The sequence below is a fragment of the Lepus europaeus genome, chromosome 20, assembly GCF_033115175.1.
Source record: "Lepus europaeus isolate LE1 chromosome 20, mLepTim1.pri, whole genome shotgun sequence".
NCBI classification, from domain to species: Eukaryota; Metazoa; Chordata; class Mammalia; order Lagomorpha; family Leporidae; genus Lepus; species Lepus europaeus.
Genome location: NC_084846.1, coordinates 30,738,267 through 30,765,107, shown reverse-complemented (window position 1 = coordinate 30,765,107; position 26,841 = coordinate 30,738,267). Strand labels below are relative to the sequence as shown.

The 26,841-nt window shown below is 53.6% G+C and overlaps 3 protein-coding genes across 4 annotated transcripts; all 3 read left to right on the top strand.

The window, feature by feature from the left end:
* The first annotated feature begins 1,751 nt into the window (after positions 1-1,751).
* On the top strand, positions 1,752-4,647 carry HOXA6 (homeobox A6). Its single transcript, XM_062179271.1, has 2 exons — positions 1,752-2,391; positions 3,721-4,647. Exons 1-2 carry the CDS (start codon positions 1,950-1,952, stop codon positions 3,978-3,980), a joined length of 702 nt encoding a protein of 233 aa, XP_062035255.1. The 5' UTR covers positions 1,752-1,949; the 3' UTR covers positions 3,981-4,647.
* Positions 4,648-4,821: 174 nt separating this feature from the next.
* HOXA5 (homeobox A5) lies at positions 4,822-9,548 on the top strand. Of its 2 annotated transcripts, XR_009864628.1 has the most exons (3): positions 4,822-6,641; positions 7,572-7,883; positions 9,471-9,548. XR_009864628.1 is itself a non-coding variant. In XM_062179268.1 (2 exons), exons 1-2 carry the CDS (start codon positions 5,747-5,749, stop codon positions 7,820-7,822), a joined length of 1,146 nt encoding a protein of 381 aa, XP_062035252.1. In that variant the 5' UTR covers positions 4,822-5,746; the 3' UTR covers positions 7,823-8,926. The 2 variants fall into 2 exon arrangements, 1 of the variants encoding a protein (XP_062035252.1); XM_062179268.1 differs by lacking the exon at positions 9,471-9,548 and having other exon boundaries at positions 7,572-8,926.
* A 9,298-nt stretch (positions 9,549-18,846) lies between these two features.
* HOXA4 (homeobox A4) lies at positions 18,847-21,057 on the top strand. The gene is made up of 2 exons (XM_062179269.1): positions 18,847-19,508; positions 20,040-21,057. The coding sequence occupies exons 1-2, from the start codon at positions 18,884-18,886 to the stop codon at positions 20,378-20,380; spliced, it is 966 nt and encodes a 321-aa protein (XP_062035253.1). The 5' UTR covers positions 18,847-18,883; the 3' UTR covers positions 20,381-21,057.
* Positions 21,058-26,841: the final 5,784 nt, after the last annotated feature.

Sequence of the window (26,841 nt, the reverse complement as noted above, 5' to 3'; positions counted from 1 at the left end):
TCTGATGTTGTTTAAAAAACAATAAGTCAAACATGATTTTCTTCAAACGAGGCTCTCCTTAAAAAAATCCCTCTTTTATTTATTTTTTTGACACTTGGGTTTTCATTTTCATTGATTGCTCCCTTCCCTGAAGAAATGCAAGGGAAAGGCCAAATTCTCTCCTTTCCTGAGAGATTATTTTTTATAGGTGAAGAAAAAAGTTTCCTGGGCTGGGTGCATTGTGGCGAGATGCAAAGCTTCCCAAGGTGCAGCTGCTGGTGCGGGTGCCCTTAGTGGCTCTGGGCACCCAGGCCAGGCCCTTCCCCGTTGTTTTCCTTTGGGGAAAAGCAGGTCAGGGTGGGGGGAGGATGGAAAAGCAGGGAAGACACTAAGGAAGTCGTTAGCAGATTCTTATGGGAGACCTGCCAATTGCCGTCTCCTCCCTAAGTGTTGAAACGCATCAGCCTGCGCTGGCCAGGGGTTTACAGATCTTGTAAACAACCTCCAGAATCCAGCCAAATCGCAGTCGCTCTTCATCCTCCACTGAATTACGGATTTTAAAGCTAATTCATGGGGCTTTAACGAGCCCAACACACAGTCGTAAAAATGCCATTGGACCGATATCACATTTTACAAAACGAGATTGATCCGTGTGCTAGAAAAACCCACTATCTCGAAGGCACAGCTCCCTGGCAAGAGAGCAGTCCGGGTCAGGCTTTTCCTGTCCCGTCTGGGGACAGCCAGGCCTGGGACGCCAAGGGGAAGCATTTCAGGGTCTCTGGGGTCTGAGAACTGACCATTCCCCCATTCTGGAGTCCCTGTTCTGGAGCAGCTGCCAGCAGGAGCCCCCAGAGAAATGTCAGGAAGGACAGGAAAGAGGGCGCACCCCAGCACACGGAGCCCATCCATTATCCCGCGGCCTTGCAGGGCCGCTGTCTGTGCCCACCTCGGCCAGGGCCCTGCCACTCCTGAGCCTCTGGAGTGAGGACCCACAGAACCACCCAGCTCTGGGTGGTTCCAGTGGCCGGTGAGGGCAAGTCTTGGGGCACCGGGTGAGGGGAGCAGGTCCCACTGCTGGTTTGGGAGTCAGGTCTCACAGCCAGCTTCCTCTGTGTGAGTCTTTTCTTGTTGAAACCAGCAGTTTCTGGAACCTCCGTGCGTTCAAAGACTGACCGGTGGCACCCAGTTGATGGGGCTGTGTTGAGACCAGGCAGGCACCGGCTATTGCCAGGGAACCCTGGGGACTCCAGCCAGCCCGGACTACGTGGGAGGAGGGGTGGTGGCCGGGTCCTGTCTTTGGCCTTGTCTTGGGGGGTGAGGGTGAAGGTGTGGAGGGGGAGGATAGAACAAGGGGGTGCACCGATTGCGGAAGCTCAGGGCAAGGTGTGGGGGCCTGGCTTCTTCATACCCCGTCTCCAGCTCAAGAACGCGCACCCACGGGCAGGGGAGCGCAGGGCCAGGCCTGGAGGGCAGGCCGGCAGGGAGCCAGGCCGTCCTTGTCACCGCCCCTCCTGGCGGGGGTTGTCAGGTTTCCTGTTTGGAGGGGGGAAACCGGCAAAATCCAAGGAGACAAAAAAGGGAGAGCAGGCCTAGCGGGGCCTGTTTGGCGGCCGGGGCGCTGGTGCCCCGCCCGCCGGGGTCCGAGCTGCTTGGCGTGCCCGGGCTGTGCCCGCCGCCGGCGTCCGGGAGGAGAGCCGGGCCGGCTGGCTGTGCGCGCCCATTAATCTGCCGGGCGGGCGGGCGGGCGGGCTGGGGGCTGTTTGTAACTTTGCTGCCTCGGTCGCCGCGGTCCCCGGGGAGCGGGCTCCGGCGCTCGCTCCCATTGGCCGCCGCCGCGTCAGCTGGTGCGATTTGCTGCTGTCGCTTTTGGCGTTCGGCCATCCAGAAACAAACCAGTTCGATGACTACTAATAGTTATAGCCAGATGTACTAATACACAACAAATCACAGTCCTGCAGAGGGGCGCGCAAATGAGTTCCTATTTTGTGAATCCCACTTTCCCCGGGAGCCTGCCCAGCGGCCAGGACTCCTTCTTGGGCCAGCTGCCCCTCTACCCGGCCGGCTATGACGCGCTGAGGCCCTTCCCGGCCTCGTACGGGGCGTCCAGCCTTCCGGACAAGACGTACACTTCACCCTGTTTCTACCAACAGTCCAACTCCGTCCTGGCCTGCAACCGGGCGTCCTACGAGTACGGGGCCTCGTGCTTCTATTCCGATAAGGACCTCAGTGGCGCCTCGCCCTCGGGCAGTGGCAAGCAGAGGGGCCCGGGGGACTACCTGCACTTTTCTCCCGAGCAGCAGTACAAACCCGACAGCAGCGGCGTGCAGGGCAAAGCCCTCCACGACGAAGGCACCGACCGGAAGTACACGAGCCCTGTGTACCCCTGGATGCAGCGGATGAACTCGTGCGCGGGTAAGGCGTTGCCCTGCGGCCCTCGCCAGGACTGGGGAGCCAGGGGGGAGGCAGGCAGGAACAGATCGTGGCGGCGGTGGGGGTAGCAAGAGGAAGGAGGAAAGAACGAACCAAGTTTCTTTGGCTTTTAAAGAGATTGTTTTTAAAAAGAAAAAAAAGCATTACCCCCGTGGGACCATCAGGCCGTAATAGAGGAAAGGCGGGGCGCCCGTGTCCACGTAAGGTGACACTCAGGGGCAGGTGTGTGTGTGGGGCTCACTGCTAGGGCAGGTGAGACCTGGGCCAGGGGCAACTTGGAGACTCAGGGAGTGCCTGCCCAGTGCCGAAACTGGTAGCACCCTGCTCAGGCGCCCAAGCTGGGAGGGCCTCCAGCCTGGCACCACCAGTGACGCCCCTCTCTGCAAAGCCACAGAGAGCGAGGGGCCCCCTTTGGCCTCTCCCAGGGTCTCTCCACGCCCTGCAGGGCCACATCCCCACCCTCAGGATTTCCCCCTCTCTCTCCCTCCCCTCCTCCTCTGGCAGCTCAGCTACCCACTCTTGGCCAACTTCTCTCTCCCTCTGTGCCCCTGCCTGATCTCCCATGGCCAACCTGGGAGGACCATGCTACCCATGGGCACTGCAGGCACCAGGACAGCCACTTCACCGTCCTACACTGCCAGACGGCCCCAGGCGGCCCCAGGCAGCCCGACTGCCATCCTGCCACCCCTGGCTTCCCAAGACTCCACCGGGAATCCCCTTCCCCTGCGAACAGGACCCAGCTTAAGGCAGATTTGTGAGTTTACAGCGTTTTGCTTGAAAACCGACTCCCCCCAACCCCCAAGGAGGTCTGTGCTTTTCAGAAGGGTCATATAATTTGGGAGACTTTGCAAAGATTTGAGAGAGCTGACCCTATTTAACTACACCTCCCCCATGCCTGAGGCCCCATCAGGCGGCCACAGTGGCAGCCTCATAGAGCCCAGTGGTGAGCTGTGTCCACACTTCTAGGTCTCCACACTCACCTATGCCCCCCCCAGTACACCCCCACCAAAACAGACTTGACTGTCCCAAATTAAGAACCTCCACTCTGTTACTTCCCTCATAATGGTTTTCTTATGGGGTAGATTTTTAAAAAATCAATAATTTCCCACCCCAAGTCGTTTTGGGTTGAAAACATGTCGCTTGTATAAAGGAATATTCTCCCATCCAGCTCTGTTTGGGCTCCACAGGCAGGGAGAGTGTGCAGTGGAGGCGGGTGGTTTGGAGCCCAGAGGCCCCGGCAGAGGCGTGGGGCACACTGCTTCGGCCGCTCGGACCCTCGCTCACCCCGCGCCCGCCCATTGCTGCCTGCAGGTGCTGTGTACGGGAGCCACGGGCGCCGAGGCCGCCAGACCTACACGCGCTACCAGACGCTGGAGCTGGAGAAGGAGTTCCACTTCAACCGCTACCTGACGCGCCGCCGCCGCATCGAGATCGCCAACGCACTCTGCCTCACCGAGCGCCAGATCAAGATCTGGTTCCAGAACCGCCGCATGAAGTGGAAGAAAGAAAATAAGCTCATCAATTCCACCCAGCCCAGCGGGGAGGACTCGGAGGCCAAGGCGGGCGAGTAGACGCCTGGGCAGGGACCAGGCCAGCGCTGCGACTTCCTTCGGTTTGGCCCCCTTACCCTTGCCTGCCTTCGCCCCAACTTTTCTCCTCGCCTGTTCCCATCCGTGGGGCTTCAGCAGCTTCTGGAGAGCCCGAGCTTTGCAAGCGCCTGAGCATTTATTTCTTACAAAAAAAACAAAACAAAACAAAAAAAACACAACAACAAACAAAAACATCTTACAGCCAGCGTCGGCGGTGGAGCGAGGCGCACTGCACACACACACACACACACACGAGAGGCTCGCTCCTCAGGGCTGCCTAAGCTTGCTTCGGGGTCCTGGGGCGCGTCTCGAGGTCGTCCCCGACTCCTGTGCTAGCGCCCGTGCGCTCCCCGAGCTGGAGATGCAAGGTTGCTGGAGAGGAAAGAGCCCCGGGAAGAGCCGGATTTGGTGTCTGGGCGTTGCCGCCGCCTCGATCGTCTCGTCCGCCAGTAACTTCTGAAGGGCATCGCCAAATCATCTGCAGGCCCTGGCAAGAGGGGGGCCCACGGGCTAGGGCCCCAGCCCTGTCGCGGCCTCTCAAGCCGCCCCCAGACAGGCCGAAGCTCGAGGAACAAAGGGGGCCCCGACAGAGCCGAGCCTCGGGCCGGCGCGCAACCGTCAGTGGGAGAGAAACAGCCGCAGGGGAGGCCGGCCGACCTGGGCGCGGGTGGACCCTCACCGCCCCTGGAACCCGCGGGCTCCCGCGGGCTCCCTGCTCTGGATTCCCGCGCCTCGCCTCCGACAGCGCCGGCGGCGCCGCCACAGCAGCTTCCAGGACCCAACCAGGGGGCCCAGAGCCATGGGGGCGGCGAGAGTCCCGGCTTCCGAACGTGCCAGGGGCGCCCGCGGCGCCGGGCCTCGGGCGGGGAGACCGCCCCGGCCTCGCGGTTGCATTTGTGGTTTACTTTCGTCTTTCGGAGCCCGGGGAAATAATCACGGAGATGCTAGGCGCTGCTACGAAATGCTTCCATTAGCTCCCTCCTTTCGCCCCTGGAGATCTGAGCGAGACCCCGGGAACCCGGCCCACGGCGTCCCCAGCCCCTCACTGGCCCCCGCGGCCTCAGGGAGCCCGGGGCCCGCCCGCTGGGTGCGCCCAGAACCCTTCGATCTGGGGTCCGGCTGGCTCGAGGAACAGGAGCACCCCGTTCTGAAGATTCTCCAGGCTGGATGCGTGAACAAACCAAATAGCAAATGAATGACACGAAAACCATTTTTACACGAAAGAAAAATCGACCCCGGCTACAGAAGCGTGTGGGATCTGACCTCGCCTCGGAGAAACACTGCACAAAAGCTATCTTTAACAGACGCCTGTCATTTAAGAGCGGCAGGGACCCTGTCCCTCATGCGCTCTCAAAAAACAGAGCCGTAATTGTAGCTGCTGCTGCGGGCAGGATTTATTTCTCCAATCGGCTACATGGCCTCCCCCACTCCCTTCCCAGAAGGTGATATCTGCATTTTCCCAAATCCAGAGCTGCCGGCAGGACGGGCAGAGCCGACCCCAACCTCGATACAAACATACGAGGGGCTGCAGAGCGGGCGAAATAAAGTTGCTGTAAATAAAACCCGAGTCGCCACCTCCCCCCCCACCCCGGTCCTCTGCATCCTCGCCGGGCGCGCGATCGGCAGCTGACGGCCTCACAATTGGTACATCCTAATGGAACTGCGAGGGAAATGCAATAATTTTGCCATAATGGGCTGTAACCTCAATTCGACCCCGGCCCTCGCGGCCCGGGGTCGGAAGCGGAGCGATGCGCCCGGCCTCCAGCGGGTGGCGCTCGAGTCCGACTGAACGGCGGCGGCGGGCAGCGGGCACGCGCCCGGGGCGCGCGCGCCACCCCTCTCGCCTCCACCCAATTCGCCCATTAGTGCACGAGTTTACCTCTAGAGGTCATCAGGCAGGATTTACGACTGGACAACAAAAGCACGTGATTCGAAGTCGTACCCCATATTTGGGTGCCTACGTAGGAGGGAACCAAGTACATGTCCCAGTCATTTCCATAATTCATCATAAATTGTGCAAGGGTGCTATAGACGCACAAACGACCGCGAGCCACAAATCAAGCACACATATCAAAAAACAAATGAGCTCTTATTTTGTAAACTCATTTTGCGGTCGCTATCCAAATGGCCCGGACTACCAGTTGCATAATTATGGAGATCATAGTTCCGTGAGCGAGCAATTCAGGGACTCGGCGAGCATGCACTCCGGCAGGTACGGCTACGGCTACAATGGCATGGATCTCAGCGTCGGCCGCTCGGGCTCAGGCCACTTTGGCTCCGGGGAGCGCGCCCGCAGCTACGCGGCCGGCGCCAGCGCGGCGCCCGCCGAGCCCAGGTACAGCCAGCCGGCCGCGTCCACGCACTCGCCTCCGCCCGACCCGCTGCCCTGCTCCGCCGTGGCCCCCTCGCCGGGCAGCGACAGCCATCACGGCGGGAAAAACTCCCTGGGAAACTCCAGCGGCGCCTCGGCCAACGCCGGCAGCACCCACATCAGCAGCAGAGAGGGGGTTGGCACGGCGTCCGGAACCGAGGAGGACGCCCCTGCCAGCAGCGAGCAGGCGAGCGCGCAGAGCGAGCCGAGCCCGGCGCCGCCCGCGCAGCCCCAGATCTACCCCTGGATGCGCAAGCTGCACATAAGTCATGGTAAAGCCAGCCTTTTTCTAAACCCCGCGCGGCCGCGGGGGCGCGGCCCCCGGTCCCCCTCTCTCCTCCTGTCGCCTTCTCTCCGCGTCTCTTCCCCTGGTCTCGCCTCTCCCACTCGCTGCCGTTCGCTCTCCTTCCTTCCCCTGCCTTCTTCCTCCCTTCTGCCCTCCTCCTCCGCGGCGCCCTGCGCGCGCTCCAGTGGCGGGGTGAACCGGGCCAGTGTAGACGGTGGGCGCGGGAGGAAGGAGAAGAACCCGCCTGGCACCCCAGTGCCTCAGAAAGCGCCCCCGGCTCGGGCCAGCCGAGCAGGCTGCGGGGAGGCAGAGGATGCAATGGGGGCCGTGAATCGGGCTTGTCACGGCGGATAATTTATGAGGAGGGCGACTGCGCTGGGGAAACAGCCTACTAATGAGAGCCCCCGAAAAGGGGCTGGGGCGGAGGGGGGAAGAATCGAGGCGAGAGCCGGCGAGAGCCTGAAGTTTGGGGAGCTCCAGAGAGAGAGAGAGAGAGAGAGAGAGAGAGAAGGGGAGGGGGAAAAAAAAGCAAGCAGGCGCCCCACGCGTGCAGCTGGAACTGGAGGCTGCAACTTCCAGGGAGGGTGGCCCGAAGGCCACCTGGGCGCGCCGCAAAGGACCGCGCTGCGGTGCGCTTCCCAGAGGTGGGCGGTCTGGCAGGGCTGCGTCTCAGGCTCTCGGGGCGCCCGGGGCCAGGCCCGAGGGCAGGAGCGCGGCGAGGGCCAGCCGGTCGGTCCTCGGGGACGCGGCTGCAGCCCAGAGTCCAGATCTTATTGTTTGGTCTCTAGAAAGGAAGAGGGGAGGAAATGCAGGCGAGCAGGGAGGACTTGTTGAGCCTCGGGCCCGGGAGCGCGGCCGGTGCGGCCGGCGGGCTCTGCAGGGCAAGGGCTAAAAAGCGCTGACTTTTCTGTTGCAGACAACATAGGCGGCCCGGAAGGCAAAAGGGCCCGGACGGCCTACACGCGCTACCAGACGCTGGAGCTGGAGAAGGAGTTCCACTTCAACCGCTACCTGACCCGCCGCAGGAGGATTGAGATAGCACATGCTCTTTGCCTCTCCGAGAGACAGATTAAAATCTGGTTCCAAAACCGGAGAATGAAGTGGAAAAAAGATAATAAGCTGAAAAGCATGAGCATGGCGGCGGCGGGGGGCGCCTTCCGCCCCTGAGTCTTTGCGCCTCGCGAGTACTGCGCAGTATTAGCGGATCCCGCGTAGTGTCAGTACTAAGGTGACTTTCGGAAACTCCCTTGTGTTCCTTCTGTGAAGAGGCCCTGTTCTCGTTGCCCTGATTCATCTTTTAATCATGAGCCTGTTTATTGCCATTTATAGCGCCTGTATAAGTAGATCTGCTTTCTCTTCACCTCTTTGTCCTGAATGGCTTTGTCTTGAAAAAAAAAAAATAGATGTTTTAACTTATTTATATGAAGCAAGCTGTGTTACTTGAAGTAACTATAACAAAAAAGAAAAGCGAAAAAAACACACAAAAAAGTCCCCCTTCGACCTCGTTTAGTGCCAATGTTGTGTGTTGCACTCAAGTTGTTTAACTGTGCATGTGCGTGCAAGTGTTCCTGTCTCAATAGCTCCAAGCTGTTTAAAGATATTTTTATTCAGACTACCTATATTCCTTGTGTAATTATTGCTGTTATAGAGGTGACTTGATGAGACACAACTTAACTTGTTCGACGTGTAGTGCTAGTAACTGTGACAGAAACTGTGACTCCAAGCGGTGTGTCCCTGCGTGCCTTGTAGGACCCTTTGCACGGACTCTGGAAGTGGCTCTTATAAGCGCAGCTTCAGTGATGTATGTTTTTGTGAACAAAATTACAAATATTGTCCAAGTCTGGCTGTTAAGCAAACTGTGATCAGCTTTTTTTTTTTTTTTTTTTTTTGGTATTTGTTTTTAATGAAAAAAAAAATACTGACTGGAAACAAAAAAAAAATAAACTTTCTATTGTAAGTTCTCTTGGTCTGATTTGTGCCAAATAGCGAGCGACTTTTTCTGCTTCTCTGTCTGTCTGTCCAGTCCTGGCAGCTGGTGAGTCTGAGGCCACCTGAGCAGCCCGCCTGTGCCTGGGGACCTCAGACCAGCACCCCAACCCGCCGCCTCCCTACCTCTGGCCCCACCAGAACGGTCCCTCCGGGCAGAGGGTGGAAGAGCTGTAGGCAGTTCCAAAGCCTGAGTCCACCCTGCCCACCTCTGAGGAAAGGAAGTGCACTTACTGGGGACAAAATAAAGGAAGGAAGAGAGAGAAAGGACAAGGAAGAGCTCCTGGCTTTGTTAGCCGCCCTGGGGCCCACACAGAGCCTGCCTCTGCCCTGAGGCTGTGTGCTGGGCCTCCACTGCCGAGGCCCCGCTCTGCCAGCTGCTGGGCACCCAACCCTGGGCCCTGCACCCAGCCCAGCGCCCCTGCCCCACGCCTCACTCCGCTACGTTTAATTTGCTACAAATGGAAGGTACTTACCCCATCCTAGCTCGATTGGGAAACTCCTCAGAGCGGCTAAAGCGCCACTAGAGATTTGCACTTTTACCGACTGCTTACACTGATGCCGCCTTTCCTTTTAAAAGTTATAAAACAGTAAACTTTATAAGCCCCAGTTCCGGCTAGATGACATTTGGGTGCCAAATGAATAGGGTTTTGTCTATGAATTAGATCGTAAAATCATCCATAGCGCAGGCAGGTCGGCTCACTGGCTATAAACCGTCACGTGAGGCCATTAAAGCAAGTTTTATGGTTTTGGGGAGTTGACATCCAACATTATATACCACATAACATATAATCTCACTGACGCTGGACTCCATTTGACTCTTTTGCAGGCTACGTGTGCCCGCCTGGTCATTCACGTGGTCAATTTTAGGTCCAGAAGTGTCCAAACCACAAGTTCTCAAAACTCCCTGAAAAATGGCTCCCTTCCACTTAAGGTAAGCTCGCCTCCTGAGCGCTTTCGAGTTTATTTGTGCTCTTGAAAACTTTTTTTTTTTTTCCTCCTCTCTCTCTCTCTCTCTCTCTCTCTCTGGTGCAGTAACTCTGAGGCTGCCTCTAAATTCGAAGAGAGAGAGCGCCAACTCCTGCTTTGCTCAGGCCGCGCGGGGCACCGCGCCCGTGGCCGCGCGCCTCCCAGGCCTAACTTTAATCGCTGCACCACCGCGGACGGTAATGACTTCCGCTGCTCCCGCCGGCGTGCAAACTAGGATTTTTGTGTGCGAACGGGCCTGTGTGTGGAGACTTGGCACTCTCCGCTTCCCCCCTCCCCAGCTCCGGCCTGGAAGGTCCCTGCTCTTCGGGGGTCGTGGCGCCCTGGGGCGGGGGCTGGGAGACAGCAGGGCGCCGTCCGCGGGCGCCTAGGGCTGCGCTGCGCTTGCGGGTTGCAAAGAAAGGCCGGGGCAGGGCGGCGGCGGACCCTGGCGGGATTCCTTACGGGGCGGTGGCAATGTGTCTTCGCGGGCCGGGGTCATTTGGCAGGGCTGAATTGAGGCGGCGGCCTTCGGGGCCAGGTTTCAGGCCGGCTGGTGAGGGTGGCAGAGGCCGGCGAGGCGCGGGCTTGCACTGCCAGGCTGGGCCCCGGCTTGCCAGGCCAAGCCCAGGCTACTGCCACCCACTTGACGCTGGGGACCCTGGGTCCCCTTCTGGGGGTCCGGGCGCGGGGGCGGGGGGGGGGGTGAGGAGCTCAGCATCCCCTCCCCCGCACCCGGGGCCAGGCCTGCACGTTCTTTTTATTTCGCTGGAACTGTTCTCACCCGCCTGTGAGTCTGAAGCAATAAACTTTATGGCCGGATTTAACTTTAGTCTTTGAATCCCAGGCTAATTGAAAGGGGTGAAAGCGCTTTCTTTTCTTCCGCCCTGCGTTTCTTCTGCCTCCCTTCTTTCCAGGATTGAAACGTCTATGCAAGGGGACCCTCAAAAGGCGACTTAGGCGTCCCCCTAGGTGACACTAAAGAGGAGAGAAATTACTCCCCCTGAATATACAGACGGATTCTCTCTCCTAAACTGTGCCCTAAAGTTTGGGGGGTGGTGGAAATCGAGGCGTCTTCAATGCCCAACTTAAAAGTCTCCGGAGACAGTAGGTTGTTTTTCCTGACACATCATAAAGGGCAGTTTAGGAAAGAAATGGGTCGTTTGTCAGTAGGAGATTTCCGCCTTTCTTTTGTTAGCTGCTCTTTCTGTTTGATCCCAGGAAATTTACATAATCTATGATTTCCAAAACAGTCTCTACGATTGCACCAATGGGTGAAGTAAGGAGAGAAAAATTTTTCCTGGGTGCGATTCCATCCTGGCCCCAGCCCTCCATATTCTTGAATGGCAGCACTAAGCCAAGGGGTTGGGGATGCCTTGGTCTGTCCTGGGGTCTCTTTCTGGATGGGTACCCACAAAGGACTTAGATTTCTCTAATCCTATCTCCACCTGCATTCAGAAACAAAATGAAACAAAACCAAAGAAATGGGATCTGCTTTGCTCCTTGGGAGCTGGGTAGTTTTTGGCAAGTGTTAATTGTTAAAGAAATTTACGAAGGGCTCCTGGTGAACATGTTCCTGGAAGTACAGATTTGGGATTTCAATCAACTACTGGCAAAGGCTGCCTACCTAAAACCCAAGTCCAACAGATGTTCCCAAATCAGTGTCCCAACAGTAAAACCTGGGAAGTTGTTTAGAAATACTCGAAAACTCTCTGGCAAGTGCCACTTCTCATAAGTAGTGGCAAGGTGGGGAAACCCTACAGTCCTTTTGTGAAACCTATCAAAATAAATCAGGAAGATGTGCCCACAGCTTAGTGGGAACTGGAATTCAGACTCTGCACGGGCGTGGGGGTCTGTTTTTACTATTCTGTGTGTCTGAAAGGATTCTGGACTTGGTTTTGCTGCCCTGAGTTTCACGTCTTTCCGGGAAAATACTGGGATACAGTTTTATCTTGGTTCCTCATTCGGTGATCTTGCTTGGATGATTTCTTAGTGACTGGAATTAGAAGCAGAAAGAAAGTGATGGAGAAAGCTGGTGGCTTTGCGCTGAGTAGCTGGCATGGACAAAGCATCCATGCCACGTCTGTGGTCACATCCCACCCTGGGCTGTGGGAGTGGACACAAAAGCTGAAGTCATATCCAGCATCACTCACCACCCACCATAGAGAATCTTTCCTAGAAATTTAAAAATGACAGGCAAGCAGTATTGTCAGCTTGCTTATTTCTGTCTGTTTTAATCTTCAGAAAACTTAGGTAGAATTTAAGAGAGGAGGTCAAGCCACATGGAGTTAAGTGACTGAAAAAAATACAGCATCCAATCAGACCTATGTGAACCTTACTGGAGGGATTTTTTCCTTTCTTCCTATGTTCATAGGAAGCATAATAAAGAGGATGGCTGCTTATCTGCTCCTTTGGTAGATAAGTTCTTTCTGGTTGCTTTTGCAGAGGAACTTGCTTAGAAAACAGAAAGGCTGCCACTGAGAGCTTTATGAAGATGTCCAGCCTGAGCCAGGGGAAGAAGTGTGTGTGTGTGTGTGTGTGTATACGAGCTCCTCCTGGACTTGTAGGAGAAGGCGGCGGAAATGTGCAGGGTCTCGTTTGTTTCCACAAGCTGAAGAGACAATATTTCCTGAACTATAAATATAATAGGAAGCTTCTGGTCACACTTACTTAGGGGTTTGTTAGGGTTTCCATGGTCTGATTTCACAACATTATGCCAAGATGCCTTTTCTCCTGCTCTTTCCCTGGCTTCCTTGTAGGCAGCTCTGGGAGAGCAAGACAGAGGCTCCTACCAGAAACACAATCCTGTTCATTTGTGGAGCTTTGCAGAGGATTGCATCCACCCAGCTAGTGAGGCAGGGCCACCCCCACCCTCCAAGGTGGGCTGCTAACAAGGAAAACAATTCTTTCAGCTGCAAGGCTCTCCTTTGCAGCCTCCCCCAGCCTTTGCTGGGGTTCTGCCCAGGGCTTGCCCACTATGCAGGGTGCCAAGCATTTTGGGCTCCATCCCTTTGGCTTCTAACAGGGGAAATTCCTGCCAGTCAATGACAAAACTCTAGCAAGGACTCCCAGGCAGAACTGAGGGGGCCAGCATAGGCTACCCCCCCCCCAACCAATCTAGGAGAGGACAGCCTCAGTCCAATCCCTCCTGAGCCCCAGAACTGGCTGATATGCCTAGGTCTGTTTTGTTTGGTGTTTTTCACAAAGAAATGCATCTTTCTCCCCCTAAGTCCCCTCCCCACCAACCAGCCTTTTCAGTAATAATATTTGTTATGAAGGTTATTGGGTAATTATTGCGATTTTGTGAAGCAGCCCCTGCTGGAGGTGAAGTCTGTCATCGCCTAACAAATGAGGCCCGCGCAGTTCACTGCCAGGTTAAGTAAATGCAGAGAAGATAAATCTGCACACCCTAGGAATCGCCAGCAGAGCACGCTTTAGTACAAGTTCACAGTCAACTCGCCAGCCTGGGCCAGCTCGCCCAACAATTAGGGCTGCGTCTTTATTTCTAAATAAAGGAAAAAAGACTCCACCTCCTACCTCTTGCCTGCTTGCTCCCCTGTCTTCTGCTTTCTTTTGCTTTTTCCAAGGATCTCCTGTTTACTCCACATTTTCCTTGTAAAGGGAAGCAGGAGTGATTTCAAGTTAATCCAGTTCCTATCTAAATGCTGATAAACAGATAGGAGGCTGATGTGACAGGAAATGCAATCACACACACACACAAACAGGCAGTTCGACTTCTAATTCTGAAAGGCGGTGGCAGAAGCAGGGCGTCCTGAGATCCTAGGGGGCCCCTTCCCCCTGGAAGGAGAGGCTCCGCTTTGTGTATCTTTGTGGTTGGTGCACTACAACGGCAGGTCAGAAAGTTGAGGGTCAAAAGTTTACGTTGTGTAGCACTCTTAGTCATCTGCCCAGACAGAGTTTGATGTCAATGTTAGAGCTGCGATCTTGACTATCAGCACAAAAGATAAAATGGCTCGGAGTGACGCGTGCATCTCTGTATGGACTCCAGGTGAACCCTAGTGGTTGAATGACCTCAATTACGGAGGAAAGGATAGAAAATTCCTCTTTTCAAGAGTAATACATGCTGTATTTCATCTTGAATTATCACTCCCATTCTGAGAGACTAGCAGCAGGTAAATAGGCATAGATTACTGGAACAAACACCAACACCTTACATGGTGGAGAACCAAAGAGTCTATGGTTTTGCCACAGGGGAGAAAAAAACACTCAGCCCTCATCAGTGGATCTTTAAGAAATAACGTAGCAAGTTTCCAAAGTCCCATTAAACCTTCAAAGGCAAGAGAAGGGTGCAGGAAACCGCCTTTATTTTAAAAAGGTGATTTTGATTGGTCAGGTTTGTTTGTTTATTTTTAGTGTATAGAATGACCCCTAAAGTGTGTGAGAACAAGGGCAAACACAGGCATTTCTTGCAAAATGTATTCTTTGCCGTTTTCAGAAGTGGAATATGTGTTTCTGAGTGCAAAGGTTCCTCAGAACTGGGGAGGGAAAGGAAGGAGCAGACCCCCCCAGATAAGGACCAGACCCCCTCTGCCACCATCACCACCAGCAAGAAAATGCTTATTGGTGCCATGAAAATGTCCCTGTTGTTGGAGATTTTTTTTTTGTTGCGTTTCTTATTAAACCACAACTGAAAGCAAGAGAAACGTTCCAATCTGCAAGCAAATAACTGAGCTGTAGAGTACGCAGAGGAGGATGGAGTCCACAGATCCCAGGCCATTCTATAAAGCCACCATGTCAGGCTTCTGCTGACAGAAAATACTTTTTAAAAATACATGTGGAATAATAATAAAAAGACTAAGGCGAGAGGTAGAAAGCTAAGGAGGAAGGGGCGGGAGAGTGGACAAGAAAGGGAACAGTGTATTAAGGAAGCAGACTGGAACCATGCCCTCATGTGTGAGTTGCAACTGCCGAACTAAACAATATTTTATTTTTCATGCATCTAGATTAGCTTTAGTGTTGGCACCATTAGATTCTATTTTCCAAGGGACTTACTTTCTTTTCCTGTGTATTGACCTTCAAGTGATCAGTGCTGGCAAACAGAAGAGAAAGATGACCTATTTTTGCTAGGTTTTTCCTTTTCACTTTTCGAGATAAGATAATTCAACCATTCAGAATGTAGTGTTTGTAGGGATAGTTACGTTCATCCCAATATATGCTGACTGGTGGGATTTAACTGTGCCAGGTATGTTCGGTAGCAAAGTAAATATTTCCCAAACACTGCCCTCATGGAAGTGATCAGGGTGCTTCTACTGTGCAATGTGTAGTTTCCACTCTGATCAAGAGCTTGGAGCCAAATGGGGTTTTGCCAGACAAAACAGAAACAACTGTGGTGATGGCTGTTACAGCAGTGAGCACTTTACCACATCTGGGCTGCTGAAATGAGGAACCCTGCACACCCTCAGTGGTTACCACCAAGACAATTAAGTGTCTCTGAGAAAATCTCTTTATTGTGCTTTTGGTTAAAAATGTGCCACCCCTTAGAAACATGTCAGCTCTGATGATCACAGATACTTCTCAGCTAGTCCTTGAAAGAAAATGGTACTTGCTGAGGTTATAGCTTTTAGAGTGCTTACTTCTTTATTATTTGCAGGAATTTTTTTTTTTTTTTTGAACTTCAGGCCTCTCACACAACCCTGGTTAAATTCATGAAAAATCCTAATGTGAATTTCAGCCCTTATGTCTGGGTGGTGTTGATTATTTTTAACTCCTGCAAGGAAGTCAGCCCCCAAATAATTAACTGGTCAAATGGCTGAGAAAGTGTTGTCCCTCTAAAATCATATGCCTCATGGCCCTCAAATGCCACCATGAGGTATTCTGAAATTCTGCCATTCCCCTGTTGGCTTCAGATAGGGAACAGTCTGGGGACTCTGGCTCTAAAGAACAAAGGACAAATACAGTCAATACATTCCATAACGTTTACATTTCCTTTGCCTTTTCCCCTTGGTTTTTCCTGAGAAGGAGTGACCTGGGCAAAGCACCCTGCTCTCTAAAAGACACTGTATAGACCTTTTAGAAGCGCAAAGTCCAAGGCCGAGGTGAACTTCAGGTCAGCGCGTCTAACAAATATGAAAATGTCGGCTGGTGAAGGGCGCGCCTTGTGATTTAACAAAGACTGTCAATGTGTAAGATTAATAAGAAACAAAATGCACACGGTGTCACTGTTCGGTCACTTTGAAACTTGGGACAGGGTTGCATTCAAGAGGGAAGGCTGTTCCAAATATATTCAAAATGATTCAAATCAGATTCAAACCAAGCTGCTCACACTGCCTCCCTCTCTGCCCTCCCTCTCTCGGACTGCTTTCGCTCTCCTTCTCCATCTGGGATGTGAAGACATGATGAAAAGTTACTTCACTTAATGGGATTTTAAGAAAGCTTTTGTTGGGCATATATGTTATCCCTGCTCGTGGAATTGAGCAAATGTGCTTACCAGTTTCCCAAGGAAAAGAGAACGCTTCACCCGGCTTAGGACTGGAGCCAGTTGGTGTGCGAAGATCAGCACGCTCCCTTTCTGCTCCACTTCAGGGCACCCCGTGTTTTCCCGGGTGAGATGATGCTGGTAAACTTCAGGGTTTTTGTTGTTGTTGTGGTGGTGGTGGTGTTTTTTATTTAATTGAATTAGCTTCTTCCTGGCTTTACTTTGGTGTCTTGAATTTTATATAACTGCAAGAGGTATTTCTTTTTTAAAATGTTTTTAAAGAGATTATTTGATTCAGTGGAATGATGCTATGGCTTGCAAAGGGAGATTGTGGAAGGTTCAGAAAAGGTACTGAGATTGTTTATTACAGCCATAAATCTTGCAGTAAAATGTCAAAATGTCGGTGGGTGAGATAACACTTGGTGGTCCTGGCTCCGTTTGTGTTTATGATACGAACCGCAAAGACAAGTTACAGGCCTTGGGGGATTCTGTGTAAGCCCATCTTCCTAAAGTAATAGAACCTCACGAAACACAGGCACAGTTCACTCGTTTGGGTTAACCATATACAAAACAGCGTCCGTGTCTCCTTAATACTTAAAAATAGAAACTCCCTAGAAGGTTCTGAGGCTAAACAGCATGGATTTGGTGTTTTAGTGTCCTCAAATAATATTACACAGACCCTAGTGCTCAAGGCTGATGACACGAGGAGGAGGGCAAGGTTTCCTTGCCACCCCCCCCCCCAAGCTTACAGTTTAGATTTGTAATACATGGTACCCTTGTATGTTATTTATACTATATAGTACAATCTACGTATAAATTATTTTTCTTGCTGGGGAGACAGATTGGTTTAGGCAGCTTTATCACAGGCTAGGTTTTTCCCTGCATCTAGAGAGGATGTCTAAAGATTACACTCACCGTGGATTTCTGTCTGTGGCTCAGATTTCATTGAAAACAAAAAAATTTTCAGGGGGCCTTGTGTCAACGGACAGCACTGCTCACTCACACACACACACACACACACACACCCACTGTGGAAAACCTCTTTGTACCACTTCAGGGTGATCCCAGCTAGAAAGCTAACATGATCCCTTTTTTAACCTCTTTTCCTATATTAGTTTAAAGATTAGTCCCATATAATAGGCTTTATGTGGCTAAGCATTAAATGACTATCCATCAAATGGATATATTCCGGCATTTAGTAACTCATATGAGTAACCGATATAAATGAAGATAGGATTGACATGCTTTTTGAAGTGTCTCCAGGCTTAGGGTATAACTTTCCTTGTCTGCTCTCCAGACTCAGTTGTGAGAAGGCTGTTTATACTGCTCTTTAAAAAAATCAACTCCGGTGAACCAGCTGAAAAATCCCTGGTTTGCATGCCAGTATGAAAGTGTTTTTAGAATGGTGACTATGCCAGTTCCAACTGCTTTCCTCCAGGCTGAAAACTAAAGGATGTAGGTGTGTCTGCTACTCAGGGTGGGGGAAAGTACACAGTACGAAGAAGGTATCAGTATTTACTTCAAAGATCAACATTAGGTGAGATTAATAAGTAATGTATTTGTTAATAATGGTGTAATTAGTTTACCTATCAAATTTTAATTACCAAATGGCAGGCAATGGTCCTCTCTTTTCCGGAGCTACTGATATCGTTTATATGCTAATTTTCAGCAATTCAGGAATTATAGACTGTGCTGTAAATGTAACTCTAGCCTCAACTACAAAGGCGTCCAAAAGGGAAAACAAAATTCTTAGCTGGAGAAGTGTCATCCGCCCTCGGCGATCGGCCCGGGCTAGGGGCTTATCCTACCCTCAGCTTGTTTCTGTTTGGGGATTGCTCTGAAGTGGGAACTTAGGGGTTCACAGCTTGGGTCTTGTGGCAGCGCCGCTCGCTTCCATCCGATCGCATTCTCGGACCACCGTCTCTCTCACTCTCCCCCAGTAAACACCCGCAAAGGTAGCGTTCTCATCCACACCTCCGTCAAATAGGCGCTACCAGGAAGGCTCCGGATTTTCTGCCTAAACAGACGCTGTCTCTAAAGGGGAAGAACGCGACGCGGCCATGCAGTCACATTAGAACAGCCTCGCGGTACATCCCTCTGTCGGTTTCTCCAAGCTCCCCTGCCACCCGCAGCGTTAGGCTTCTCCAAGCTGGCAAAGGCAGCGAGCAGGGGACGGGGAGAGGGCTCGGCTGGTGAGAAAACGGGTCCGCAGGCCTCATTCGTTTTATTCGGGGCCAGGATAACAGCCAGGGTGCCTTCTGGTTCCAAAGCCCTTCGCTCCCCGAGGTGGACTCGAACCCTCAGGACGGGAGGCCTGGCTGGATACGGCCCGGTAGCAGCACTGGGCTTGCCGCCCGGGAGCCCTGCGGCCTAGGCCCAAAACAGCCCAGGCCTAGAGCCCGGAGAGGACCGACAGCCCGACAGGCCCCCGAATTTCCAGTGGGAATAAAGCTGGGGGGCTAGGGGACCACAGCACCCGCTCCCTCCCCCCACCTCGGGGCAGGACAGTCGCATCCATCACCCACCCGCGCGTTTCCTGATCCGGGTCCGCGCGCGCGGCGCGCCCATTGGTGGGGGCGTTGCACGTGGACCTCGGGGCGGGGCTCGCGCGGGGCCGAGGCAGAACGCGCGCGCGCGCGCGTGCGCGCGCGGGGGCGGAGCGGCGCGAACTTTGGTGGAGGCGTCGGCGGGAGGGGGAGGGGTGGGCACTTGACAGCGGGGGGAGGGGAAGGGCGCCGGGGAAAGGGGGATGGGAAGCGAGGGGAGAGGGGGAGGGGCCTCGGCGAGCCCAGAAAAACGACAACGCGAGAAAAATTAGTATTTTTGCACTTCACAAATTAATGACCATGAGCTCGTTTTTGATAAACTCCAACTACATCGAGCCCAAGTTCCCTCCCTTCGAGGAGTACGCGCAGCACAGCGGCCCGGGCGGCGGAGACGGCGGCCCGGGCGGGGGCCCGGGTTACCAGCAGCCCCCGGCGCCCGCGAGCCAGCACCTGCCGCCGCAGCAGCCCCCGCTCCCTCACGCGGGCGGCAGCCGCGAGCCCCCCGCCACCTACTACGCGCCGCGGGCCACCCGCGAGCCCGCCTACCCCGCGGCCGCGCTCTACCCCGCGCACGGTGCCGCGGACGCCGCCTACCCCTATGGCTACCGCGGTGGCGCCAGCCCCGGGCGGCCGCCTCAGCCCGAGCAGCCCCCGGCGCACGCCAAGGGCCCCGCGCACGGCCTGCACGCGAGCCACGTCCTGCAGCCTGGCCGGCAGCCGCCGCCGCCTGCCCCGCAGCACCGCGCGGCGCCCCCCGCACCCCCTCGGCGCTGCGAGGCCGCCCCTGCCACCCCGGGCGTCCCGGCAGGGGGCAGCGCCCCCGCGTGCCCGCTGCTCTTGGCCGACAAGAGCCCGCCGGGCCTGAAGGGCAAGGAGCCCGTGGTGTACCCCTGGATGAAGAAGATCCATGTCAGCGCCGGTACGTGGCGCCGCCGGGGAGGCGCGCGAGGGTGGGCTGGGGCCGGGGCGAGGGTCAGCAGGGAGAGGCCCTGGGGAAGGGGGGTCTTCGGGAGGGGAGCCCCCGTCCGGCCCGGACTGCGGTGGGCTGTGGGTGTGTGCGCGCCAGCCAGCCGCCTGCTCCCAACATGAGAACCCTTTTGTACCCAGGGTCCCTTTATCGGGAGATTTACGAGACGCCAAACTGTTAGGGCAGTAATTATAGCCCCCATAAATTTAATTGCCCTGGCAGAGGCTTCAGGCCCTGTGTCTTTGAAGCTTTTCTTCAGCCCCAGTGCCCAGCGCCGTTCTTTATGGCTCTCGGGTGTTTCCCGTTGCCAATAGCCTGTGAAACATTTTCTTTGCCGTTTTATGTATCTTGCGTGAACTTGGTGTCAGGTTATTCTATAATGATGATGTCCAATTGCTCTTCCCCACCCCGTCTTCTCTCTCCCCCGGCTCCTCTCTTCTCCCTCTCCTTCACTGCCTTCTCCCTGGTCTTCCGCGGGTTCAGTCAACCCCAGTTATAACGGAGGGGAGCCCAAGCGCTCTCGAACCGCCTACACCCGGCAGCAGGTCTTGGAGCTGGAGAAGGAGTTCCACTTCAACCGCTACCTGACCCGGCGGCGCCGCATTGAGATCGCCCACGCACTCTGCTTGTCCGAGCGCCAGGTCAAGATCTGGTTTCAGAACCGGAGGATGAAGTGGAAGAAAGATCACAAACTGCCCAACACCAAGATGCGGTCCACAAACTCTGCCTCCACCGGCCAGCCCGGAAAAGCACAAACTCAGAGCCCACACCCCCACCCCCACCCAGTCCCGGGCGCCTCCACACCCATTCCCTCCACCATATAATCCATTAGGGACCCACATCAGTTTCTCTCCCTTACTGTCCTCTCCTCTCCCGCCTGGTTCCCTATCCACCCCTCCCCACTTGGACCATGAGACACCAAAACAAAGCCCAAGCTTGGTGAGAAGCTAACCAAAAAGAAGACCTTATCCTCAGAATTGTGTGCTGGTTGCCACCCGAGAGAGAACAGTCGTACACATGCTGGATGGTGGGACAGCCTGCTTGCTGCTCTGAGCCTGGCTGCCAGGTCTGGACACCTCAGAAGGGCCACTTGGCATCAGATAGGTACTTTGGAGATGGCTGAAGTCAGCGGGACAGCCCCTGCTGACCTGCAGACCACTGGATGCAGATGCCTACTTGTGTATTTGTGGCAAGCAGGAGAAAACAGACCCTCTCCCTACCTTCCTCACTTCCACCTCCTCTATTAAGGCAGCTCATGCAAGCTTGTGTTGAACTGAAATAAATGAGTAGACATTGTGGACCTCACAAGATTATTTAATGTGTAGAGTTTGATGGTAGGCGTGACATGTTAGTTTCCTGTCCTTGCATTTATTTAAGATATTGTTACAGAGCTGTTGTCTTATTCTGGGGCATGGACTCCAGGGGCAGAGGGAAGTGCATTTAGACCCATGTGCAACTGTATGAATTGTGATGTGGCTGTATAGAAAGCCATGTGCTGAGAATAAACTCCATTTAAAAAAAATTAAAAATCTGAGACAGATTTGTGTGTTTCTTAAGCTTTTCATTAAAAAAAAAAATCTCTCTGGATTGAGATATGTGACCTTCCATGTTCAGACCTTGTAGGTGGCTGGAGTGGTATTCACTTGTATTCTGACTGCTCCCATAATTTGTGAGTGTGTGTGTGTGTGTGCATGTGCACACGTGCGTGCACAACTTGCACTGAGCTCCTGTCAAGCTTGACCCATCGTGGAAAGGTTCCAAAGAGCAGGAAGGCTCTTGAGCTCTGAGAGGGCTCCTCTTCCTCCCCAACTTGGCCAGGCTTGCAGGCTTGCAGTCTCTGTGAGGTATAGAAACGTGTCCTTCTCTGCAATGAAAGGTGAAACCATGCAGTGCAGCGGGCCCAGGAGCTTCTGCAGCTGTTCTACACACTGAACTCTGAGCACACTTGGAAAGAAGTGCTCCCTTTGGCATTTATTGCACCTTCACACTTAATTTGCCGTTTCCCAGGAGATAAAAAATAGTTTGTGCAAAGGGTTGAGATTGATTTTTATTTCTTGGCTGTTCTTAAGGTCTTCTTCACTAACTGTAGCTTGGAAATTTTTAGTTTGCTTGCTTTTTTTTTTTCCTCTCTCTCTCTCTGTCTGAAAAGAGATATTTCAAAATAAATTGAATTTTCCCAGAATACCCTCCAAAAGTTCTTCAGGGGTGGGGAAGAAAAAGCATAATGACACTCCAAAGTGAACCCCAAGCAAAATGGACATGGTGGAGTTCGCTGCTGGAAGAGTGCCAAACCCTGAGCCAGGGGCACTTCTCTGAGATGCTTAGGGATCTAGATTGCCAGAGATCTAGATACAAAAGGTTAAAATCAAAACCCACTTTCCAATATCTGTATCTCTAATATTTGTTTACTGATTTAGACTTGGTGCTTACTACAAGGGAGCACTGTGTAACAAAACACAGAACACCAAAGCACCCTGGCCCCAGAATGTCAGAACTGTCACCTGGCCTTGAAAAAGTGGTTTTCAGGTCGTGTAATTTTAGCAGAGATGGGAAGGAATGCTTACATATCTACAACTTCAGTGGAATCTTCAACATGTTCTTCTGTCAGTGGCAAACCCTTAGCCAGTGCTGGTACCACTTTCATTCCTGCTACCCCTACAAGAGCAATCTCTTCTGCACCTATGAATAACCAGATGTGGGGAAGAAAGAAAAAGAAAATCTAAGGGCAAACAGATACACACAAGCCCTCCCAAGTCAGGGCAAACGTGGCATAAAATGCATTTTATAAGGTGAGAACGAGCGCCAGGGATTTCTGGAGGCACTGTGATCTCTGCTGAAACTTATAAACCCTCCCCCTGCTACACGCACTTGTAAAACGAAATTAAATCACGCTGAAAATAGCAATTTTCCCAGGAATCATTAATCACCTCATACAATAAATACTTCTTTGTAATTCAACAGCAATTCTGAAAGGCATTCTCTGGGAAAAGTCTGTGGACGAGAGAGGACTCTCCTTGCAAACACTGTGGTCTCAGGCAAAGACACAGCATCTTGGCTGTCTGCTCAAAAAAAAAAAAAAATGCCTAGACCCTCGGTGGAAACTCGGTGTCAAGCTGCAAAACCTCAGATGGCAGATTATCAGCATTTAAGGTAAATTCTTCCATTTCTCCTTTGTGGGGGAGGAGGAGTGGGCATTCATTAGCTTCACGGTGGAGGCAGTTGTATGGGCTGACAGGACTGATCTTCTTTCACTTGCTCTTATCCGCTATCCAGGAAGGGAAGAGAGGCTCGTTTCTCCACTATTCCAGGACAAAATCGCATTTTTTGTGCAAGCTGTATTGATTATTAAGGTTATGGTGGGTTTTACAAAACCAGAATCAGCCAAAACTATCCAAATGAGCATGTCATCTCTGTGCAGTGTTCTGCCTGTTTCAGATTTAGCCCTTAAGAGGGCTGTTTTAAGAGCTTAGAAAATCCCACTTTGTGCTACAAAATCAGGCATTGTCTGCCCTTTGCTAGGGCAACCATAAGAGTTCACCGAGAGGACAAATTTTCTATCTCATTAATTGTTTTTTTTTTTTAAAGCACACCCCACTAGCCCCTCAAACCCTTGACCTTTAAAGACAGTATTTTTGTAAGCTCTATAATTCTCCTACTGAAGTGACCCTCCCCAGGCTCTCCTCTCCTCCTGCTCTTCCTCCCTCCCTCCCTGCAATACACACTCATCTGCTTTAGTCACAGAGCCAAGCTGTGCATGACTCCAGAGATAAAAGTTTTGTCAACATCTGAAATCAACCTAAATCGGATAGGAGACACTTTAATGGTCACAGTTTGAATTAAGTACTTAACACTCTCCCCCTTGAAGAAAAATGGCACTTTGCAGGCTTTCTTCCCTAGTTTTGCTGAAATCTACGATATACCCGGTGTTTTATTACAGCAGGAATTCAACTGTGACAGGCATAGTAGAGTACTTAATACCCAGGATGGAGCTCATGGGAAGATTACTTAGATAGATGGGGGCGGGCCCTCCGCACAGCCTCTCTGCCTCTATAACCAGCTATCCTGGGGTGCCCCACTCCCTCTACCTCTTTCCCTGCTCCCCAGGGGGTGGGTATCACATTTCCTTCTCAGTCCCCCAGGTCCCCCAAAACTTCCAAACTGTGCTGCTTGTCTCACTGCTGTCTCTCTGGCAGTTCCAGTGACTGTTTAGAGTGGAAGGAAGGAAAGGACCCCACACACACCCCAAATCAATGTAGCGACAGAAACCTAGTGCTTCCCATGTGAATGAGGATGTTCTGTTTAGGCAGTAGGCCATTCTCGGCACTGCCTTGGTTTCTGCAGCCCAAGGCACAGTTCTGTATTGAAGAAGACAGGCTCACCGTTCCCAGCTGCTGGTCCTGTTGCCTTTTCCATACTACAGAGTGGCCCAAGGATAACCCAGCTTCACACTGGAAGAACATGGGCTGGAAACAATAGGAGGAGGAGGGGTGTGGGGTGATTCTTGACAGCGTCAGGATGCTGCTGGGGGTGCTGTGACACCTCTGGCCTGCATCTCCGGACTTGGAATCTGGCATCTCTTCTTCTGAAGGCACTGAACTCAGGAAGCTGTCCCTCTCAGGACAGCCCCTCTCTGGGGGCCATTCCTGGGGCTGAGAGTCCCAGATTCAAAGACTGGCCAGTTGGAAGGGGACCTCGGGTCCTTGGGTTCCAGCTTCTTGGGTTACAGGTGAAATTGAGGCAGCCCAGTGATCCACCTCCCAATGTGTCTCAGGTTCCTGAGCATGCAAGTTGAATAGAGAGCACTTTGGTCTTACCCTGGCTTACACCGGACATGTGTAGCAGGGAAGAAGGGAGGGTTCTTGCCTGATGTACCATCAAAGCTGCAGAGGAAAATGATATGACCAGACCCTTAATCCTTGCATGAAGACAGGTGGGCTGACCACTGTGCCGGGGGGGAGGGGCATCTCAGGGCCTGGGAGAACAGTGGGCCCCTCCCTGTCCAGGGTGCTCCTGGTCCCGGGATGTCTAATTCTGCTCTGCTCACCCTAGTGGCTCAATGACATGGCTTACCCTGGACCAGCACAAGGGCTGACTAGGTGGGGAGGCCTAAGGAACAGAAGAGCCAAACAAGGACCCTGGTTGAAGCTGATAAAGGTGTAGCCTGTTGGAAGGAGATATTGAAATTGTAATCTTTGAGGTCACGTGACTCATTAAATAATTAATGCAGCTCATCAGGAATGGATGGGAGTCGCTGGGCCTCACTAGGATTGAATCTCTCAGAAGTGAGACTTCAACTTCCTATTTGATTTTTCACAAACACACATCCTCAGATTTATCTCCAAGAGCCTTTAACTCCTTGGGAAGGGAGGAGCGTCCCCTTTGGCCCGCCGGGAGGACACGAGCAGGGCCGGACCCTGGTGGGGTTCTGGGGCTTTTCCGGCAGTGCGGGGAGTGCGCCGCGTCGTCGTCGCCGTCGTCGGGGGAAACGTGAGTCGGGGCTCGGGCAGTCTGCGGTCACCTCTCGCCCTGCTGATGAAGCGGGACGGAAGCGCAGGCAGTTGGTAATGTTCTCATTCACGCTGGGGAAGGCTGCAGCGATACCGCCGGACACGGGCGCGCGGCTTTGTTCAATTTTCCCGGCGTTCATAAATCACCCACGCAGAGCGAGCGAGGGAGCGAGCCACCGCCAAAGGCGCGCAGAGAGAGGCCACGGAGGCGGCCATTGCGGGCCGGGAGACCTGGGCAACATCTCTTTGACTCATTAGTCTGAAGGATTTATGAGGAGCAGCAGTCATGAATATTAGACTGGGAAATAGCAACAATAATAATAACCATAACAATTATAATACTCCTAAGCGTCGCGCGGGGGTGGTGGTGGACGGCAGCATGACCGATCTTTCCCGGGTGAGGCTGAGTGCCAAAGTGCAGGATGGCGAAGCCCCACCTGGCTCAGGGTCAGGCCTGGAGCCTCTAAGCCCAGGAGGCACTCTCCTTGGGGCTACAATGGGTGAGTCTGAAAAAAGAGAAAGAGGCTCAGCAAGGATTCTGAGTCCCCAAGGCTGACAGAGGGCAGTGCCCGTGGGTGGAGTGGTGGCCCAGGGCAGCTGCGGGTTGGTGGCCACTTGTTCAGCGGGCTGGGCTCCACAGCCCAGGCTCAGGGGACTCCCCAGCTACTCCCTAGCCCCTCTGAGCGCTAATCAGCAGGACTGCAAGGATGCAGGACGGACAGCAGAGGGCCGGTGTGGCGCAGGCTGGCATGTGGGGAGGTTACCTGGTCTGGCTAAAGGGGGAGCGGGGCAGGCTGTACAAGGAGACTGGCCCACGGAGGCCCAGCCAGGCAGAGCCCCGCGAAAGGACGAGGTTTTGGCACTTTCCCCAGGAAGTTGGCTGAGGGCTGAGGGACCATTTGCTGTCAGAGGGCAAGAGAGGGTTGCAAGCGTGGAAGCATGATGAGACTGCAGCAGGATGGGGGAGTGGAGTCGGCCTCTGGCTGCTGTGCAAGGCTGGCCTGAGCAGGCACCCTGCTGCTCAGCAGGCACCACCAGCCCGGTCCTGCCCAGTCAGTTGGCCCCCAGTTGGCCTGCTCCGAGGGACTGTGCACCAGCGGGAGTCCAATGGGCCACCAACACCAAGAGGTGACTGCGGCCAACCAGAAGACAAAAATCTCCCAAGACTGCCCCTGGCCTGTGGACTGAGCAGGGGTCTGCTTTCCCGCCAACAGAAATGCACACTATTAGCGAGGTTTCGGGAGAGTCGGTGATTGAAGGCTCCCACACAAGGCTTCCCTTTGTTAGCAAAAGAAAATAAAGCAGCGTTCACATTCCCAAATTGGGGTACAGCAGCAGCGCTCCCAGAGCAGCCTCTTCCACCACCCTGTCTTCCTCTGTCCAGTACAGTCCGTGTTCTGCCCATCCCCCTTCCTCACCCTCCACCCCCCCCCCCCAAGAAAAGAAAGAAAAGGAGAAAGTATGGGTGCGGAGATGGAGTATGTATTTATTTTCCAAAAATAAATCACCATCTTCGGGCCATTTGTAGACTGGAACATTTCGGGCTAGGAGTGCGCCACATGGTCGACCGCCCTGGCGACTCCTCCGTGTCCGCGCCATCCCCGGGGCCACCCTGGCGCCCGCGCAGGCCGCGGTTCCAACTGGACTCCTCCAGCTCCCTTCCTTCGCGGTCACCGTTCACCCTCCGCTGTGTGTGTGTCCGCAGAGTCTGGACACCGGACGAGGCGGTTCCCCGAGCGCCTGGGGCCGGAGACGATTCCTGGCTGCGACTTAAACAT

Excerpts from the sequence above, each read along its gene's own strand:
- HOXA6 (XM_062179271.1), top strand. The coding sequence starts at position 1,950 with ATGAGTTCCTATTTTGTGAATCCCACTTTCCCCGGGAGCCTGCCCAGC. Across the intron at positions 2,392-3,720 it reads GCGGATGAACTCGTGCGCGG|GTGCTGTGTACGGGAGCCAC; the intron begins GTAAGGCGTTGC and ends TGCTGCCTGCAG.
- HOXA5 (XM_062179268.1), top strand. The coding sequence starts at position 5,747 with ATGCGCCCGGCCTCCAGCGGGTGGCGCTCGAGTCCGACTGAACGGCGG. Across the intron at positions 6,642-7,571 it reads CAAGCTGCACATAAGTCATG|ACAACATAGGCGGCCCGGAA; the intron begins GTAAAGCCAGCC and ends TTTCTGTTGCAG.
- HOXA4 (XM_062179269.1), top strand. The coding sequence starts at position 18,884 with ATGACCATGAGCTCGTTTTTGATAAACTCCAACTACATCGAGCCCAAG. Across the intron at positions 19,509-20,039 it reads GAAGATCCATGTCAGCGCCG|TCAACCCCAGTTATAACGGA; the intron begins GTACGTGGCGCC and ends CCGCGGGTTCAG.